This window comes from Notolepis coatsorum, assembly GCF_963971535.1.
Source record: "Notolepis coatsorum genome assembly, chromosome: 2".
Classification (NCBI taxonomy): Eukaryota; Metazoa; Chordata; class Actinopteri; order Aulopiformes; family Paralepididae; genus Notolepis; species Notolepis coatsorum.
Genome location: NC_140166.1, coordinates 187531644 through 187552178, shown reverse-complemented (window position 1 = coordinate 187552178; position 20535 = coordinate 187531644). Strand labels below are relative to the sequence as shown.

The window sequence follows — 20535 nt, the reverse complement described above, 5'->3', positions numbered from 1 at the left end:
ACCATCCATGGTTACCGCCATTGTGTCCTAGGAGTTGTTCCGCTATTCAGTATGGAGCAGCTCTGTCTCTTGATGACATCATCACTAGAGTCTTGTCCCTCTTGTGTTCCGCTTGAGGAGATTGTTCATATTCACAAATGGAAACTGAGCTGTAGTTTTATATAAATACCATAATTGGGAATTCTATTTTAGAGTGGATTTTCCCATTAAGTTGTCTCCTGAATAATGTTTTTGTTCAGCTTCCTTGACAGGTTTCCATTGATCAGCCAGGGAATCCAGAGGAAGAGAGAGAGAGATAGAGATGAGGCAGAGAGCAAAGGAGACATAGAGAATCCGAAGGAGATGAGACAGAGGGAGGGAGGGAGGAAATTAGGGCCAACGTGGTAATGGTTATGTAAATCGAATCATCCCAGTATTAAACATGTTTTTTGCCTTTCAGATTCTACAAGGCGATAATTCATAGCATTCCCCTAAGCCCCAGTGAGGTATTTAATTCAGCAACAGCGTCAACAAACACTGACAGACACTGCGCTCCGAGGGCCAGCTGGGCGAGAGATCCAACCCGCTGGATGTGGGATCATGCAGTGTTTGGTCACACGGGCTATCAGGATTAGTATAAAGTGGAATCCTCTTTTGTTGCACTCTGATAGCCATATCTGTCTGTTCGAGATGTACCATGTTCTTCCCTGACACACACACTACTAATTTAGCTTTTTTGGGTCACTGCGCCTGTGTTCAGTAAAGACGGTACACAGCAGTTCTGTGTTCCTATAAGCCTCAGTAAGATAATGTCTGGCTACTTTGATGACAGAGAGGCGGTGGGCCACCATCAAACCATACAAAGGCATTATGCTCTCCTCAAGCCCCATCTGGAAATATAAGCTGAACTCCACTGACTCAAATTTGGGTTTTGCTCAACCCAAGATCACAGGAGGACACATGCGTATTTTAGTTCATGATAACAATGAAGGAATTGTGAAGTTAAAACAAAGGGATCTCTTCCCAAAGGCAAAGGACATGTCTGGCAAACAATTCATTGTAAAGAAGAGACCAAAGAATTTTGTACATTTTACAAACTGCTCTATATTATAACCCCCTTTTATCAACTCCGAGTCCTAATCAAAATATACAAACATCTTAACACTTAAAGGGGCACTTCACCAAAAAGCAATGCAGATTTATTTTGCACATAATCTCACACACATCCAAAAACTCTAAACTGTTTTGCACACATTCATTTAGTTTGAAGGTTATGGAGTACATTTTGTTTGAAATTATGTTGATGAAAAAGTAGCAACACCTTCTTATAGGGACCGCTACCTTGTAATTTCATTAGCTTACATTTTGGTGAAGTGCTCCTTTAACTCTCTTAACCTTGGCCTCTATGGAATAGTTCTCATGTCATCTTGAGTGGCACAATCATAGGGAATAACATTGTCTTTTGCCACAGATTAAAAAGAAAAAGTGAGATACGCTTAATGCGTAGTCACACACTTGCTCTAAGCAGAACAGGCTATACACAGCTCCAACCTCATTAAAGGGGGAATTCATGACAAGTATTAATTTGGAATAGTAATTAAGACATATTTGACTAAATGTCTACTTCATAATTGATCCGTTATCTAAAATTACTGTATGTGTGTATCCTAGGTTACTGACAGGTAGAATGGCCATGGTATAAGTAATATTACCCTGCTGGTTGGAATGGGTATCTTCCCCTAGTGGAATAAGGGATCATTATATTTAAACTGTATATACTATGTTGTGTCTGATTTGACTTTGTGGAAGAAGACGTTATATTGCTTATATTTTTGTAATGGTATATTTAAGAAATCTTAATTTCTCTTAAGTTATATTCTATTATCAATAATGGTTCTGAAAATGCTTTTCTAATTGTTGATAAAACAGTAAAGGAACAAAACTGTGTTGTTTTTTTCTTTGAGTTTTTTTATATAAAAAGAAAAAGTACACAACATTTAACAATGGATACAAAATATGTGAGTGAGATGCTGGGTTTATATCAGCATCTTATACATTTCATATCATTTTAAAATCTTTATCAAAACGCAAGATTCCTTTTTGCCAAGGAGAGCACACACCCTGTATTACACACACACTCACACACACACACACACACGTGCTTGGGCCTGTGCCTGACATGCCCCCAGAGCTGAGAGACCAGACTGCAGTAGTGGGTGGGTGGAGCTGGATGGGGGTCGATAAGTGAGGCTGATGACTGCAAGGTTGAGAGTTGTAGCAGAGGAGAGTCAAGTCAATCATGCCCCGTCTGGCAATTGGAGAGAGAGAGAGCAATGGCAGGCCTCCTGGGAGCGTCCCGTCAATCACAGTCCTCAGAGTCATACTTAAAGTCCTGCATGATCTCACTCAGACCCTCCTTGTTCTTTATAATGCTGGAGGGACAAACAGAAAAGAGGTTAGATATTTAATTTGAAAACACCAGCGTAAGAGCCCATTAGAGACGACATGTCCCCCATCCTTGATAGGGTTCTGTATCAACGCCAACCAAATGTAAAATACAATGGTGAAAACATGGTTCTGCAGACTGAGGCAGCACATCATATGAACAGTTGTGGAGACAGCCAGGCACAGCGGTAGTAGAACACAGCGGCACGTTGGCGGGGTGAGCAAGGAGGTCAGCGGGGAGCTAAAGTAGTAAAAGGAGGAGTGGTAAAAGCCGCTCTTACTCCTGCTTGATCTCCTGAATCTTCTCCTGACAGCCCTGGTCTTCTGGGTGATCCTGGGCCCGCTGCCTGGCCAGCTGCAGCTTGGCTGTCTGTTGACAAAGCACATCACTTTTTTTCTCATTCAAAATATATATATTTTTCATTTATTGATGCACACCATTGAATGCCTAGAAAGAGAGACATACATATACAGTATATATACACACACATATATGTATATATATATATATTATACACACAGGTATGTATACCCATACAGTATATACATACCTAGACACATACATCCACACACATACAGTATACATGCATATTGTACATATGTACATATAGGTTTGGACACACTTTCTCATTGAATGAGCATACACGCATGCATAATAGTAATTAAAAAAAAAACATAATTTCACCACTAACAAGATTAGCTAAATCCATGACATTATGCAGATAGTAATATATTTCAGACGGTACATTTCTATACTATAACTCTTTGGTTATCTACTTACATTCCCTTCATAACATTATTTTATATTTGATCAGACAATGTATAGTGCAGGTTGGAAGTTGGGGGATTCGGGGGGATTTCACCACACACTAGACATGTGCAAACCATTCATCAATGTTATGGAGCTGGAAAAACAAACGGGTGTGACACCGGGAAGCATCCCCTCCTATGTATAACCATGTATTCAGTTGTTTCATGTTTTATCTAAAATTGTATTAAAAAAAAGACAAACGTATATGAAGAATATTCTGTTAAAGAGACATGTGGTCAATAGAGGCCTTGCATCACCCTTGCGGAAAGTTTGTGTAGTTCTCTTTCTTCCAGCATGGCTGCCTGTAACATTGTTTTGTACATGGCAATGGAAGAGGCAATGGTTGCTATGTGCTAAACTACAATTGCTATATGTTAATATATGATAAATATATCACAGTAGAATAGTTATATCATGCTTTTCCAGTGTTTTACCTACTTATTATTTCTTCCAGCCATACTGGAAGGAAGAGAAGTACACAAACCTTCCGTGCAAGGCCTCTATTGAAGAATGTGAGGAGCCGCAGCCATAACTTTTTAACACTACTTAGACAGCTTGTCTGACCATGAAGAGGGATGCTAATGGATTCGGTGCTGCCCAGAAATTGCTGACTTTACATCAAGACTCTTGTAAAAACATCAAAACATGAGCATGAAAATGATTTTTTCTTTTATGTGAAAAAGAAAAAAGATGACACTTTAGCGTTTTCAGTCATCAAATGATTTGTTATTTTATATGTCTGGCTGACCAGATGCTTTGGAACATATTGGTGCCATCAATGAAAATATTCAACAGTCAATTTTAAATCGAGGATTATTTGCTATCGATTTATTTGAGTTACCCGATTAATTACTGTATGACAGTCCTAAACTATTCTTTATACTAGTAGTATATTAGTAAATTGCTAATTACAATGATCTTTCCATAACAATAATTTTTTTGCACTCCAAGCAGTTTAAAGAACTCTGCCTCCTTGTGGCTGAACAGTGAAAGTGTAAGAGGCATGAACTTCAGCCACAACCTGAATTATCTTCACAAAATGTACCTAGTACATAATAATAATAATAATAATAATAATAATAATAATAATAATAATAATAATAATAATAACAACAACTACAGCGGTAACATGCAAAACTACTGTGTATGACACTATGTCAAGGTATCCAATATAGGTTAACACATTGCCAGCCATTGTACCCATCAAAGTCCCTAGTCTGCCACCGTTGAAAGCCTATGGAGATGTTTACCCTCTTTGCAGGGCTATAACTTGTTAAATTTTATTGCTATATTGACATTACTATGGCCCATTCAACATCGATTATCTATCGTTCAGGATGTGGGAACATTATATTTTTTCATTCATACAAAAATACCTTCTAGAATATAAATATGTTTTTAACGTTTTCTGCAGTAATTCCTAGAACGTGAGTTATAGGCCCCGACGCATATATAGATTATCGATTGCCGTTTCTTTCCTATACACGCTATATTAAAAAATTCAAATGTATATGATCGGTATACATTATGCTTCATCATGCGTGAAGGAAAGGGGGGGGGGGGGGTCGTTTATAATTCCTTGATCGTCACTAACGGCTTTATTTAGTATGGGTTGATATATTGATCAGACTGTTTGCAAACAAAGAAATGCACAATCGGGTTGAAAATAACGTTACGGTCCTCTTACCGTTCGCCGATGATACTGGAGGTAAAAGATCCCACTTATTTGACGGCAATCTCCTAGATCCATTTCCGGTTTGTATGGCGCAATAAACGGCGAAATCATATAGATTATTGCGTTATGGAGGCGATCCATATGCACGCCAGTAGTGATGCACGATATATCGGCCGCCGATATGGCAGTTTTTTTACACATCGGTATCGGTCCGATATCAATATAGGGCCGATATTATTATTATTTTTTTTTCTTTTTTTTTTACATGTTTTGGCCTTAAATAGTTTCAAAATATCAGTCATTTCTGAAAATAAGTTACAAAAGCGTTTTGGAAAATAGCTCTTTATTTGATTATCATAAAAAAGTGTTTTCTATACAGAGATATCGACATCGGTAAATATCGGTATCGGCCAGAACAGCAATATTAATATCGGTTATCGGTATCGGCCACAATTTTCACATCGGTGCATCACTACACGCCAGTGTTTGTCTGGACCCACATAGCAAGATATTACTGCCGGAGGAATTTCCTCGACGCACCGATCACAACTTCCGGTTTTGAGAGTGTAACTCGCCCGACCATCCACCAGGCGGTGGTATTGAGGCATTGCACTCTCATTCAGGGTCCCGCTGCAGCACCGGAGGTTGGCTGAATGAATTATGAATGCCATGGCGAAAAAATGTAATATTGATTTAAAAAACGGCTTACAGCGTTGTTGGCCGTCCAACGCATGGCGGGCAATAACGCTGTACGACGTTTTTGGCGACCAATGTGTTAAAGCTGCTGATATGTTACAAATTGTGGATCTATACTCCAGCTAGTTAGCCATGAAACATAATACAAAGTCAATGGTGGCCACGCTGCGGCTGCAGTCAATGGCGCCAAGCTCTGGGATAAATGCTAAAACCAACTTTGGGTGCACTGTGGAGTAGGTTTCAGCATTTACTTTAAAGGTAGAATCTACAATGCCATCAAAAGGCAACCTCTAGGCCAGCGGTTCTCAAACCGGGTCGCGTCGCATGTAGGTGACAACAACAAAAAGATCAAGCAAAAATCCAACGAGCCTAACTCAGATCGAGTCTTCCACCTGGCAGCTGTGTGTATTTGCCATGTCTCGACCCTTCATCAACGGAGGCCACACAGTATTCCAATACACATCTCACTACATCCTGCACAGGTATATAGTCGCGGAGGCCACGTCTGGCCTCAATACGTTGAATCTGGGACTACAAGGTCAGGACACAGACCTGTTTGGACTCACAACTAAAATGCAGAGCTGGATTAAAAAACTCTGTTTGTGGCACTCCAGGATCATCAGCGGAGATTTTGGGGTGTTTACTCTGCTTGGTGGCTTTTTGGAGGAACAGAATGTAGCACAAAATTATTTGAAGCCCATTATCTGTAGCCACATAGAAGGGCTCATTGAACAATTTCTGAACAATTTTCCCGAAAGAAAGAGCACTGACAATTTGGACAAATGGATCCAAGATCCATTCATTACGCTAGACGCAACAGGCCTCCCACTGTCTGAGCAGGAGGCGCAAATTGATCTTTCTTGTGATGAGCTACTGAAAGTCAAGTTCACTGGACAGGCCCTCACAAAGTTCTGGATAACAGGATCAGTCCGGATAACGAGTACCCAGTGCTGTGTAATGCTGCGCTGAGAGAGCTTGTCCCCTTTGCATCAATATACCTCTGTGAGGCCGCATTTTCGGCACAGTCATTAACTCATTGGCCGCCAAAAACGAGTATTCTCGTATCGTCGCCAACCGCTCAGCACCAAAAACGAGTTTTCTCGTTTTTAGATCCTTTGATATTTTTCCTTTGATCCCCATTCTAAACACTCGCTCAGAGCTGCCTGTGTCTCCCTGGCAGCGCTGCCTACGTTAAAATTGCAATGACGGTCGAATCCCGCCAGGAGGCAGTATCGCCTACCTTTTGAACTGGAGATATCAATTGTCTTTCAGTACTGAGGTACCTCCAGCTGCTTCCCCCTCAAAGTGAATCAGGACATAGCAATCGGTCGGAGATTTGATGCCTCAAACCTATTGTTTCCCGTATGATAGTCATGCCCAATATACACGAGTAATTGCGATCGCGATGGGACGACTGGGATTTATTCATTTTGGAGTACCTTCTGACTAAGGTATGGTCTATTTTAGGTAACCTGCTGGTATTTTTCTTAACCTAAAACATGCTTTTGTAGCGATCACAGTGTCGTATTTTACCGAACCTAAAACATGCTTTTGGTAACGATCGGAGTTTCGAGGTAAAAAATATGGTATATACCTTTGATTTGAAAATATTTGGAGTTTCAGGCGAGCAACCCGAACGATTTGGGCATATACTGTACTAGGGCTGTACCCGATTTGGATGGTCGACTATGATTGGCCAAAATTTGCCGTCAGTCGACTATTGGTCGACTAAAAAGAAAAAGGAAAAAAAAAGTATAATATTTTTATTTATTTTATTTTTATTTTTTATCATTCCATTTGGGCTGTGGGGGTGCTTAATGTCTGAAGGAGTTGACTGAAGGCTTCTTGTCCTCTGCAAAAGCATGCAATTGGTCCACATTCATTGGTTCTTTTGGAAAGAATGATACATTTTTTTATATTTTTTTTAATTATAATATATATTTTTTTAATATATATTCGACTAAGAGGTTGACCAGTCGACTACGGCTCCTTTCTACCGATTAGTCGACTAATCGACTAATAGGGGTCAGCCCTATACTGTACACATGACACGTCATATCTCGTGATCTAGAAAAAAATACTGGATTATTTTGGAAAGGGGCGATGTTTAGCATGGAATAGCGCACAAACTAAAGTATGTAGAAATGAACTGGTTAGTCAGTGTTGGACTATAAACAATGCCTGTCAAATGAGCCATACTATTGTCTCCATAGCTATAATACAGAACACACAATGGGTCCGCAAACATTGCAAAAATGGTCAATGACAGCGTGGTGGTCAATGAGTTAATACAAAATAAATACAGATCTCGCCTCAGAGTAGAAGCGGATCTCCGCCTCTTTCTCAGCACAACGCAGCCACGTATCATGGAACTGCTCAAATGTACAAAGTACACACCCTTCCCATTAAGTCTCGTTTTTGTTTATTATTGAAAAACGCATGTGAAAGCATTTTTTCTTTTTTTTTTATGTTCTGAAAACATATTTTGGCTAAATATGCCTTGTTTTATAAATGTGTATACAGAAACAATTCCGCTGCTTTTGTTGATAATATTCATTAATTTCATTGATAACACATCTACAGTTTCTTCCCCTTCTAATTTTGTATGATCTCTTTCTCAGTACTGCATATTTGTATGGCTTGCATGTCATAAATGTCTTGATGAAACAGTACTGTATATCTGTATGTCATAAATGTCTTGATGAATTGAAAATGGGGGACCCTGATGTAAACAAGACAAAAGTCTTTTTCTGGTCTGCATCCCCTTAACAATACAGCCGTACTGTATTGTACCCATTCTGCAATCTGTTAAAGTTTTCAATCAATCAATTACTATTTCACGTTTCATGTCAAGGAAAATATATTGTTTGATGTTCATCACGCCTTTTTCGGAGAGACAGACCCTTCTGAGAGATTGAGATAATACATTATTGTTACGAAGGATCAGATTAAACCGAATATATATATTTATTTATGGATATATATTGAATAGTATTTGTATATCGTTTGATATCCCTTGTATATTCCTTGTACATATACACGGAATATCCCTTTAGCCTACTATAGCCCATAATAGTTCATTCTCTTATTGGACAAGGACCTGGCGCCAGGGGACAAGCCCCTTGGAGCCAAGTTCAATGGTACCGACGAGACATGTCTCTACTAGCCCCGGCTCTGCGCAGGAATACGGCTACCGAAAGGAGAGTGGCACTATTTGTTCACCGTGCATATAAATATGGCGCAAGTAAATGTAGAAGACCCTTAGTCCTTTACCCTTCTACCCAACTAAGTAACAGAACGTGAAGCCTCACCCACGATACGACGTGCGGTGAAGTAAGGCCTGTTTGGCCTTAGAATAGCATTGAGACCTCGTGCGAATTAATAGCTGAATTGTCAGAGTTTGGCACTGTACCGTCGAGTGCGACGTATTTCTATTAAGTAATAATAGTCTATCGTGTATGGTGCATCGTGCGGTTAGAGTTCTAAAGTGACCAGCATCTCCAACGCTTCCTCGTGTTATCTAGAGTCTTATCCAGGCTGGGGCCGACCACACATGGCGCTTTCTTCCGAGGAGATCTAGACGAGGACCGAGGGACATGTACACTGGATTACCTACCCGACGACTGCTGAGCCCTATGCGGCTGGAATATATTTGCTTTGGTACTGTGATTTGTGGAGCGGATAATCGCCGACGCCTGTGAGTGTTGGATTTACCCCCGAGAGGAGTCAAGTTGAGTCGGCGCTCAGACCACTGAGGTCGCCTAGCTTCTTCTTCATTGTGGAGCTACAGCCTACAAGAGAACCAAGGTGTATTCATCTGCGGATCAAGAGTCTACTGCACTGTCTTCTGTACTTGAAGTCTCCCTAGATATCGTTGACCAGACGGTCTACTACCGACGGCTCTCCTACCCCCCCTACCGGCCTACAACCGGGAGGACCCCTTCCAGAATATCCTGCTATATCATTAAGAGTACCATAGATCTAATTCCCTAAGAGCCAGGTTGTATACTTGCTTCCTGCGTAACCAGAGATTGGACATTCAGTATTGATTTGCCTACGAGTACTCATTTGCCTTACAAGTGCATTCAAATCATAAATGTAATAGTAACTATTATATGTACCTTTTGCTATATATTAAATATTTGATTATTACCTTTGTGTGGACCCGATTTCATTGTGGGAAAGTGTTCATCATATTTAGATATCGTGTACTGTATGGCCAGTAGTTAAAGTACATAAAGCGGTAGTGGTTTAATGATACCATACTTATCAATACAGTCAGGGAATTGTACCCCTCAGTTACAATTGGTCCTTCGAGCCGGAGGGTAATTAGTGTAATATTAATATAGTGGTATTAATATTGAAATGGCCTATGATGAACACTCCACGAAACGGTCCTCCTAAAGTAGAACGCCCGCAGCGTAGACGACAGCCACCTCAGTACTTAGAGGATTACGCTGCCAGTATACTACCTAGTCTTCTACAAACGGTAAACGCGGTAAAAGTAGAAAGTAAAATTATGTCCGACCCTATCAACCAGGATACCCCGACCACAGAGGCCCTAGTGGGTTCTAATGTAACTGACCAAGCTCACGGTGGGGACCAGGAGGGAACTGACACGACTTTACCCCCCGCCAAGACCGAAGAAGTAGTCCCCCAAGAGCTCCGGGAGGAAGACAACCCTCCAGAGATGGAACTCTGCACGGAACAAGATGAGGAGAGCGCCGAGGAGATAGAGCTCCAGGACTCCCCGCAGGGGAACGTATCCCCAACGGGTACTGCCAGGAGCGGCTCACCTCAACCAGCGTCTTCCCCCAGCGAGGCGGAGAGGATGCTGGCACAGGCGTTCCTCGCCAGCCTAGCAGCCTCTACGGAGCGCAAACGACTCCAAGCACAGACGCTTAGCGAGCGCGAACATTCTACCATTGAAAGAGAACGCCTCCAAGCGCAGCAACGGAGCGAAGAAGAGCGCATACGTCTGGAGCTGAGACGCCTTCAGACGGAAGAGAATATGGTAAGAGACCACGCCGAAGCCCAGCGCGCCGTCGCCGAAGCCCAGCGCGCCGCTGCCGGTGCCCAAAGAGAAGCAGAGCGCGACATCGCTCTCATCCAGCGCGAAGCCGAGCGCGACAGACTACAAGCGCAGCTAATGGAGCAGCTGATCACCAGGGCAACACCCCCTCCCTCCACAAGGGGTTCCAGGGCCTCGTCAAGACACGGGTCAAGGGCACCCTCCCCTAACCGATTAAGCGACCCTGAGCCCGACCACCAGAGAGAGCCTACACCCCCCTCCGAACTCCTTCCCCGACCGGTCCAAGTGAGACCCAGCTACAAGGAAGGAACAGCGGACACCGCGGAGAGGCTAAATAGACGACTACAGGATCTAGAAGACCTAGCAGAGGAAGAAGAGGGAGAAGAGGAGAGTCAAGCCCGACAGCAGCACATTACTCCACAGGACCAGGAGGTCCAGTACAGCCCAGGCTATACCCCCGCGGCTCTGCGCTACAGACCCCCGACTCTATTCACGGGTGAGCATGACGCACGACCAGTCCCGAGGAATAGTACCTGGACCAGCGGGCCATGGTACCCTGCCGGTACCAGCCCACCGAGAGGCGTAAGAGGAGACTCGCCCAGGAGGCCTCTCTTCCAACGCTCACCGATGTGCCAGCCATCCACGGCGTCATACATTGGCACACCGACGTTTCCAGACTTCACCCATGAGAACCGAGCACAGTATACGGAGCTACGGATGTGCTTAGAGACAATGATGGTGGATGTAGCTGATGAACGCCACAAGTATGCTATCCTATTGAAGCACCTGAAAGTGCCCAGAGCGCACAACATAGCGCTGGCCTATGCCACCTCTACTACCCCATACACAGCGGCTCTAGCAGCACTAGACCAAAGATATGGACGTATATGGGATTACGTAATACAAGAGATAAGGCATATTGACCGCCTACCCCCAGCAACAGACAATCGCTCACTAGACGACCTGTCTATCAAAGTACAATCCCTGGTAGGGATGCTGGGGGCGCAACGAGAAAAGGGTATGCACGAACTATACGCAAACTCGAACGTCGAGAGGATTTTAGAGAAGCTGCCGCCCGCCCGACAGGAGCGCTTCAGGCGGCAAAGAGACCACCGTGATCCTAACGGTCCCGAGCCATCCCTCCTAGACCTAGCCGACTTCCTGGCGAGAGAAGTCAGCAGCCTACGGCTGGATACGTTCATGCGGAGCACACCAAGCTCCAGAGAGGGACCTAGGAGAGCAAACGATGGCCGAAGATCGGTGACTGTCATGCACCAATCAGAATCAGTACCGAGCAGCAAGAACCACAGTACCCCCTCGATGAAAGAGAAGTGGAAGATGGTGTGCCCGTACTGCGAGAAGGAACACTGGTTGTCACAATGTGACCTGTTCAAGAAGATGACCGCTGAAGAAGTGAGTCACTGGATAAAGTCCAACAGGCGCTGTTACCGATGTGCGCGCAGTCACATGGCAGCCGAGTGCCGCCTCAAGAAGAGGTGTAGTCGGTGTGACGGAGCCCACCTAGATGTCCTACACGACAGTAACAGAAGAAAGCCTGCACCATCCAGCAGCACAAAGGCAAGTGTTATGTACATTGACCCCGCTAGCAGCAGCGGCGCCCAGGTGCTCTTAAAGGTGGTCCGCGTAACACTGAGTTACCAAGATAAGGTCATGGACACTTACGCCGTCCTTGATGACGGGTCAGAGAAGACCCTTCTCCTCGCGTCCGCTGCGGCCCAGCTGGGGCTGCGGGGGAGCGAGAACCAGATGACGATTCGGACAATAAGAAGAGATCTAAAGACGATAAAGGGCGAGAATGTATCCTTCACTATCGCAGCAAGCGGGCAGCCCGAGAGACGGTATAGGATTACTAATGCTTTCACCAGCCAAGAAATAGGACTATCGCAGTACACCTACCCCATCGCCAAGCTGATGGATAATATGTGCACCTGCGTCAACTCCCTATCCCGCTCATAGACGGTGCCACCCCGACCCTGCTGATAGGTTCCGACCATGCAGACCTCATAGTCCCGATAGACCGGGTCCATACAGGACCCAGAGGTTGTCCTGCAGCAGTCGAGACCCGCCTAGGATGGACATTACAAGGCCCCCTCGCCAAGTCTCTTAACCGAACAGCAGCCACTGGCTGCCTCCACTCCGGAGCGACAGAAGAAGACACCACACTCCTGCAGCATGTCGAGAGGCTATGGACACTAGAGACAATGCCCTTTAAGAACGAAAAGAAAGACATTCGTTCTAAGGAAGATATTTACGCTATAACCCTCCTCGAGCAAGGGACAAAGAGAGTCAACGTCAACGGAGTGATGAGATACGCAACTCCACTCCTGAGGCGAGAGGGAATGCCCACCTTTCACGCCACAAAAGAGGCGACGGAGCGGTATCTATTGAACACAGAGCGGCGCCTAGCCAAAGACCCCGCTCAAGAAGCTGTGTACCGCGCTGAGATTAACAAGCTAATCACAGCGGGACACATAAAGAAAATTGACATTAAAGAGGCCGATCAGACGACTGAATCATGGTACGTGCCGCACCACAAGGTCCACCACAACGGCAAGGATCGTATTGTGTTTAACTGCAGCTACCAGATCGGATCACAAAATCTGAATAAAGAGCTCTTGGCCGGCCCAACACTCGGCCCCTCTCTACTAGGCGTGCTACTACGCTTCCGCCAGGACAAGGTGGCTATCAGCGGCGACATCAAAGGGATGTTCCTGCAGGTGAGACTAGTGGAGGAGGACAAGCCCCTGCTGCGGTTCCTATGGAGAGAGAGGATCGGAGATGAGCACCCAGCCATCTACCAATGGGAAGTCCTCCCTTTCGGAACCACATGCAGCCCATGCTGTGCTACGTTTGCACTACAAAAACACGTCGCAGAGGACCCAGCAGCAGATGAAGAGGTCCGACAAAGTGTGACAAATAGTTTCTACGTGGACAACTGTTTACAAAGCGTCTCGACGCCAGAAGAAGCCGAGGCTCTCCTACTCAAGCTCCGCGCCTCCCTGATCAAAGGCGGCTTTGATCTCAGGCAGTGGGCCAGCAGCGACCCGCAAGTACTGCGCAGCCTCTCCCCCGAGGACAAGGCAGCGAGCAGCGACACCTGGATGGCGACCATCCCAGGAGAAGCCCAAGAAATGACACTAGGACTAGTCTGGCGCTTCAAAACAGACTCGCTCCATTATAGACACAAACCCCTGACCAAGGAGCAGGGAAGGTCGACGGCAATACCGACCACCAGACGGAGTGTATACAGAACACTCGCCAGACAATATGACCCGTTGGGATGTATTCTACCTTACACCACCAGGGCAAAGATGATTGTAAGAGCGCTATGGGACAAGGACCAGGGCTGGGACGATCCCATACCCGAACACCTTGCATCCACATGGAGAGAGTGGGAGACGGAACTCCGCTCACTCCCAGGTGTTAATATACGCCGCAGCTACTTCCCACCCACAGTGAGGCCAGAGACATGCAAGATCGACCTGCACGTATTCAGCGACGCCCCCGAAGTAGCCTACGGTTCGGTGGCCTACTTGCGTGCCCGAGAGGAGGGAGGAGAAATACATACTGCTTTCATCCTGGCTCGCTCAAGAATAGCCCCACGAAAGCAACAATCTATCCCACGTCTAGAGCTCTGCGCAGCCCTAGCAGGAGCGCAGCTCGCCACGTTAATCCAACGTGAACTCACCATCCCGGTGCAAAGAACAATCTTGTGGTCAGACTCCACGACAGTACTCACATGGATCCGGTCTGATTCGTGCAGATACAAGGTCTTCGTGGGAGTCAGAGTCACCGAGATTCAAGAGTTAACAGAAGTAGCGAGCTGGAGGTATGTGGACACCAAACACAACCCAGCTGACGTCATCACCCGGGGAATGTCCCTGGATGACCTCACCCGTCACAACCTCTACAGTGACGGACCAGAGTTTCTCAAGCTCCCCGAAGAAGAGTGGCCTACACCCACCCCACGGGAGGCGAGTAAAGAGGAGGCAGAGAACAAGAAATCTATGTTCTGTGGGTTGACACACACACTCGTCCCCACAGACCCCGATCTAGACGATTGCCTCACCCTACAGAGTGCGCAGCTAAAGACATTTCTGTGGCACCACCCAGAGGTTCAGCCTACGACTGACATTTCAGCAGCTGACTACGAAGAAGCAGAACTTCTTCTACTACAACGAGCCCAGAGAGACTCGTTCCCCGATGAGCTAGCCTGTCTACAGGGAGCAAAGCCCGTCCCATCAGACAGCAGACTGCTCCACCTAGCCCCCGAGAGCGACGCCCATAATCTCATCAGAGTGGGTGGTCGTCTGCGGAGAGCCCCAGACTTACCGGATGACGTCAAGTACCCGATAGTCTTGAACAGCCGACACAAGGTCACAGAGCTGATCATAAAGAAATACGACGAGGATGTGCACCACGCAGGGGCAGAGAGAGTCTTCGCGGAGATCAGACGTTGTTATTGGATACTGCAAGGGAGAGAAGCAGTGCGGCGCTTCCAGCGAACCTGTCTAGACTGTCGTAAGTGGCGAGCCCAGCCCAGTATACCCCGGATGGCTGACCTACCTCCCTGTCGCCTCCGACTCGGCGACAAGCCTTTTCACTCCACCGGTATGGACTGTTTCGGCCCGCTGTATATAAAGAAAGGAAGAGGAACCGAGAAGCGGTGGGGTATTGTATTCAAATGCATGACCACCAGAGCGATACATATCGAACTCCTTCCAACCATGAGCACAGACTCATTCCTTATGGCCTTCCGAAGATTCACATCACGGAAAGGAAAACCGTCTACATTATTGTCTGATCACGGGACAAACTTCAAAGGCGGAGAAAGAGAGCTGAGAGAGAGCTTCCAAGCTATGGGCCCAGAACTTAAGACCCACCTCGCTCCATCCCAGATTGACTTCCAGTTTAATCCCCCGAACGCACCTCACTTCGGTGGAACTTGGGAACGAGAAGTACGTTCCATAAAGACAGCCCTGTACGCCGTGCTTGGGGCCCAGACCGTGGCCGAAGAAGTCCTAATGACAGTCCTCACGGAGATCGAGGGAGTATTGAACTCAAAGCCCCTCGGTTACGTCTCAAGTGATGTAGCAGATGTCGACCCAGTCACCCCCAACACACTCTTGATGGGGCGGCTGGACCCCGCGCTACCCCAGACAATGTACAGGCCTGAAGAAGCGAACGGCCGAAGAATGTGGAGGTACAGTCAAGTACTGGCTGACAAGTTTTGGAACAGCTTCCTACTCCACTACCTACCGTCTCTACAGACCCGCCAGAAATGGGTGAAAGAGAGAGACAATTTGACAGAAGGAACAGTCGTCATGATTATCGACCAGTCACTACCCCGAGCTATGTGGCCGGCTGGCCGCGTAAGCAAAGTGATCACCGGTGCCGATGGAAAGGTCCGAGCAGCTGAAGTGCTCGTCCAAGGGCGGACCTACACCCGACCCGTGGCGAGGCTAATAGAACTGCCAAGGCTCCCTGATACTATCGATGACGACCATGACCCCATGACTTTGTGAACTGACTGACCCTCACAGCGGACATTGAGTAGTGGACAGTGCGGTTAATCTGTCTCTGCTTAGCTAATTAGGTGGGACTAATTAGGGGGCGGCTGTTACGAAGGATCAGATTAAACCGAATATATATATTTATTTATGGATATATATTGAATAGTATTTGTATATCGTTTGATATCCCTTGTATATTCCTTGTACATATACACGGAATATCCCTTTAGCCTACTATAGCCCATAATAGTTCATTCTCTTATTGGACAAGAACCTGGCGCCAGGGGACAAGCCCCTTGGAGCCAAGTTCAATGGTACCGACGAGACATGTCTCTACTAGCCCCGGCTCTGCGCAGGAATACGGCTACCGAAAGGAGAGTGGCACTTGTTGTTCACCATGCATATAAATATGGCGCAAGTAAATGTAGAAGACCCTTAGTCCTTTACCCTTCTACCCAACTAAGTAACAGAACGTGAAGCCTCACCCACGATACGACGTGCGGTGAAGTAAGGCCTGTTTGGCCTTAGAATAGCATTGAGACCTCGTGCGAATTAATAGCTGAATTGTCAGAGTTTGGCACTGTACCGTCGAGTGCGACGTATTTCTATTAAGTAATAATAGTCTATCGTGTATGGTGCATCGTGCGGTTAGAGTTCTAAAGTGACCAGCATCTCCAACGCTTCCTCGTGTTATCTAGAGTCTTATCCAGGCTGGGGCCGACCACACATGGCGCTTTCTTCCGAGGAGATCTAGACGAGGACCGAGGGACATGTACACTGGATTACCTACCCGACGACTGCTGAGCCCTATGCGGCTGGAATATATTTGCTTTGGTACTGTGATTTGTGGAGCGGATAATCGCCGACGCCTGTGAGTGTTGGATTTACCCCCGAGAGGAGTCAAGTTGAGTCGGCGCTCAGACCACCGAGGTCGCCTAGCTTCTTCTTCATTGTGGAGCTACAGCCTACAAGAGAACCAAGGTGTATTCATCTGCGGATCAAGAGTCTACTGCACTGTCTTCTGTACTTGAAGTCTCCCTAGATATCGTTGACCAGACGGTCTACTACCGACGGCTCTCCTACCCCCCCTACCGGCCTACAACCGGGAGGACCCCTTCCAGAATATCCTGCTATATCATTAAGAGTACCATAGATCTAATTCCCTAAGAGCCAGGTTGTATACTTGCTTCCTGCGTAACCAGAGATTGGACATTCAGTATTGATTTGCCTACGAGTACTCATTTGCCTTACAAGTGCATTCAAATCATAAATGTAATAGTAACTATTATATGTACCTTTTGCTATATATTAAATATTTGATTATTACCTTTGTGTGGACCCGATTTCATTGTGGGAAAGTGTTCATCATATTTAGATATCGTGTACTGTATGGCCAGTAGTTAAAGTACATAAAGCGGTAGTGGTTTAATGATACCATACTTATCAATACAGTCAGGGAATTGTACCCCTCAGTTACAATTATTCTATTTGTATGCTGGTGTAGGTATGTTGATATTTATTTTGTTTAAATAAATGACCTATAGCCTACTAGTTATGTCTCCCTTGTATTGGTTTGCCCTCTTGTGGACATAATGCGCAACAATAGATATTTGAATGGTTTGAACCTATGTGTTTTTTTAGAAGGAATATTCTAATGTCATTTTTGGCCAATTTGACAGCCCTACTGGACATGCCCAGTTTTACCCTTCGGTTTTGATTTAGTTTTATCCTGAGGTTAACCCTGTTGCTCAATATCAAGGTTTAGTGACTCATGCGGTACTAGAACGATAGGCCCAGAATGAGTCAGTGATGTCATTGTAAAATGGCTCAATTAGATTTGGTACCCAAAATACTCAAAAACATCATCTCCCATAGCCTCCAATATATCAACTTTGTTCGCTTTTAGAACGCAGAAATCCCTGGACGACATGCAGAGTTACATGTAAATGGCTTTAATGGAAGTCCACTGACATAACCCTAGGCTCCGTTACCGATACTGTACGACTTTAAACTCTATTGCATCTACTGCTTTCACTGTCTACAACTGCCCTACACTGTAATCATGACAATCATAACTACCTACCTCCATACTATATTATATCCATATAACTCTGTATGATAGCATGTACAATAGTGCTGTATATACTCATACACATTTATATATTTACCACATATATATATCCATATCTGTCTGAATATACCTACATATAATCCTTCTGTATACTTCTTATACACCTGCATATAACTCTGTATGATAGCATGTACAATAATGCTGTATATACCGTGCGTATAGATATATTTATTTATTCTTACCGTATATATCTCTATCCACATCTGTCTGTACATACCTGCATATCATCCTTTTTACATATCTGTAGTGTAGATACTATATCTATATCTGTACATATCCCTTACTAGTTACGCTGCTGGCCAGTATGACTACCATATTGTCTTCATACCTGTACATATTAATATACACAACTCTGTACATAGTACATACATGTGATTAGAACTACACTCAGTAGTACTAATTTATATATTTTATACCCAATTTAAATCACCTGTACACTGTATATTACTATTGCACCTTACTGTTACATCTGCACTCTGGTTGGAGGCCAAACATGTTTTCGGCATCATCATCATTACATGGGAATTGTCACCAGTTTCCCAAGTGTTATGTGGGTGTAGGCTGCATTGTTATTTATTGGTGTTTCGCTTAGCATTTTACATCAATAAGACGGGGAAAATGGATACACAGTGTCATAAATGTGAAGCATTCTTACATAGTGAATTGGAAAGTGCAGAGTGAATTACTGAATGAGCGAGTCAGTGAGTTAGTGACATAACCGATCACAGAGATGCTTTGCGTTTAAAAAAGGGGGGAGGGGGGGGGGCAGGATTGTGCTGCCTACCAGCTCAAGCTTCTGCTTCTCTTTGCTCTGTAGCTTGTCAATGTGCTCAGAGAGGTCTGGCCTGTCGAAGTCTTGGTGCAGCTTCTCCTTGATCTCAAGCACCTCCTCGGAGAGGCCACAGAAGGCCTGTGTTATCTCGTGGACCAGCTGCTTGTAGTGGTCAAAGTCATAGTGGGGCCCCGTCCTCAAGTAGGCCTCGTGTCCTCTAGAAGGAAGAAACAAGTCAAAACAACAACAACAACAACAACAACAACAACAACAACAACAACAACAACAACAACAAAAGGCCTGCACTTCAATTGACTGTGTATAAGTGGAATAGAGTATAGAAATAGAAACATGAAATGTGATTGAGAAAATAAAGAGAAAGAAACATCATAAACTAGCATTGAAATGACAGTCTATGTATTTTAGACACGTGGTGGATGGATCATCACAACAGTGAAGCATTGCAGGTTTTATTAATTCGTTTTTTTTTTTTTTTTTTTTTTTTTTACAGTGACTTACTCCTCGAAGAGCCTGTAGGCTTCAACCCGCTCAGCTTGAAGGACATAAAATCGCTGGATCAGAGATTGAATGTCTGTTGGTACCTAGAGGGGTGAATAATATTGCAGAGACAACAGAAAAACAATTAGTCTTGCACAGAATTATACATTACCAAACGTATTGGTTGTGATCGGACTTTCACTGAAAGAATAACACTAAAGTTAGTAATTACAGAACATTACATTGTTATGCTGCTATACATTGTTAAAGTGCAACACATTTTACATCTATAACAGTGGCCTAACAACCTACTGTAGTAAAACAGAAAGGCAGCGAGCTCTGGCTGAACAGCCATACATGATAGTATAACAAGTGACTCGTTGAAACTTAACTAGCACACGTGTAACGTTCAGTGTTTAGTGCCTCCGAGATGTGTACAAACGTTACTTACCATGATTATATTGAAAACTCAGTATAGGTTCGAGGTTTCTCAGATGTGCTTATTTAGCTATGTATGCTCTCGATAAAATGTGTAGAGCTGATGTATCTTTCGGCATGATTCAGCTGCCTGCCTTCATACCCGGAACTTCGTGTCTTCCAAAATAAAAGCCCCCTACATTAGGCGTGATTACCAAACGTAGCCGCATTTCTGGCAGACGCTCTCTGATTGGCCGACGCCAGTTTCTACACTGGTTAAGCTTAGGCACTCTTCGAAGTTGGTTAAGGTTAGAGTTTGTCTTAGAGCATGGCGATAGAACGCCAGGTAGTTTGCAGGCTGTTTGACGTGGAAATGGGCAAAGACACAGCTCGTCACGCTATTGGGCGCACATGTCACATGATTTTCACATCACTCACATGACCAGAAACGTCTGCCAGAAATGCGGCTACGTTTGGTAATCACGCCTACATTAGACCGACGCATCCGGGTAGCGTGAATATTAAAGGCAACCGACTTGTGTTCG

General features: G+C 44.9%; 2 protein-coding genes across 2 annotated transcripts in view; one reads left to right on the top strand and one right to left on the bottom strand.

Annotated features, from left to right (window-relative positions):
- crlf1b (cytokine receptor-like factor 1b) overlaps positions 1–1944 on the top strand; it is a 36655-nt gene extending 34711 nt beyond the window's left edge. The window contains exon 8 of the mRNA XM_084309055.1: positions 440–1944. Coding sequence (XP_084165181.1) covers positions 440–456 — 17 coding nt within the window. The 3' untranslated portion in view covers positions 457–1944. The remainder of the gene's footprint in view (positions 1–439) is intronic.
- On the bottom strand, positions 1938–20154 carry rex1bd (required for excision 1-B domain containing). Its single transcript, XM_084309057.1, has 5 exons — positions 20025–20154; positions 19595–19677; positions 19088–19292; positions 2706–2794; positions 1938–2411 (listed from the first exon to the last, which is right to left on the bottom strand). The coding sequence occupies exons 1-5, from the start codon at positions 20025–20027 to the stop codon at positions 2339–2341; spliced, it is 453 nt and encodes a 150-aa protein (XP_084165183.1). The 5' UTR covers positions 20028–20154; the 3' UTR covers positions 1938–2338.
- Positions 20155–20535: the final 381 nt, after the last annotated feature.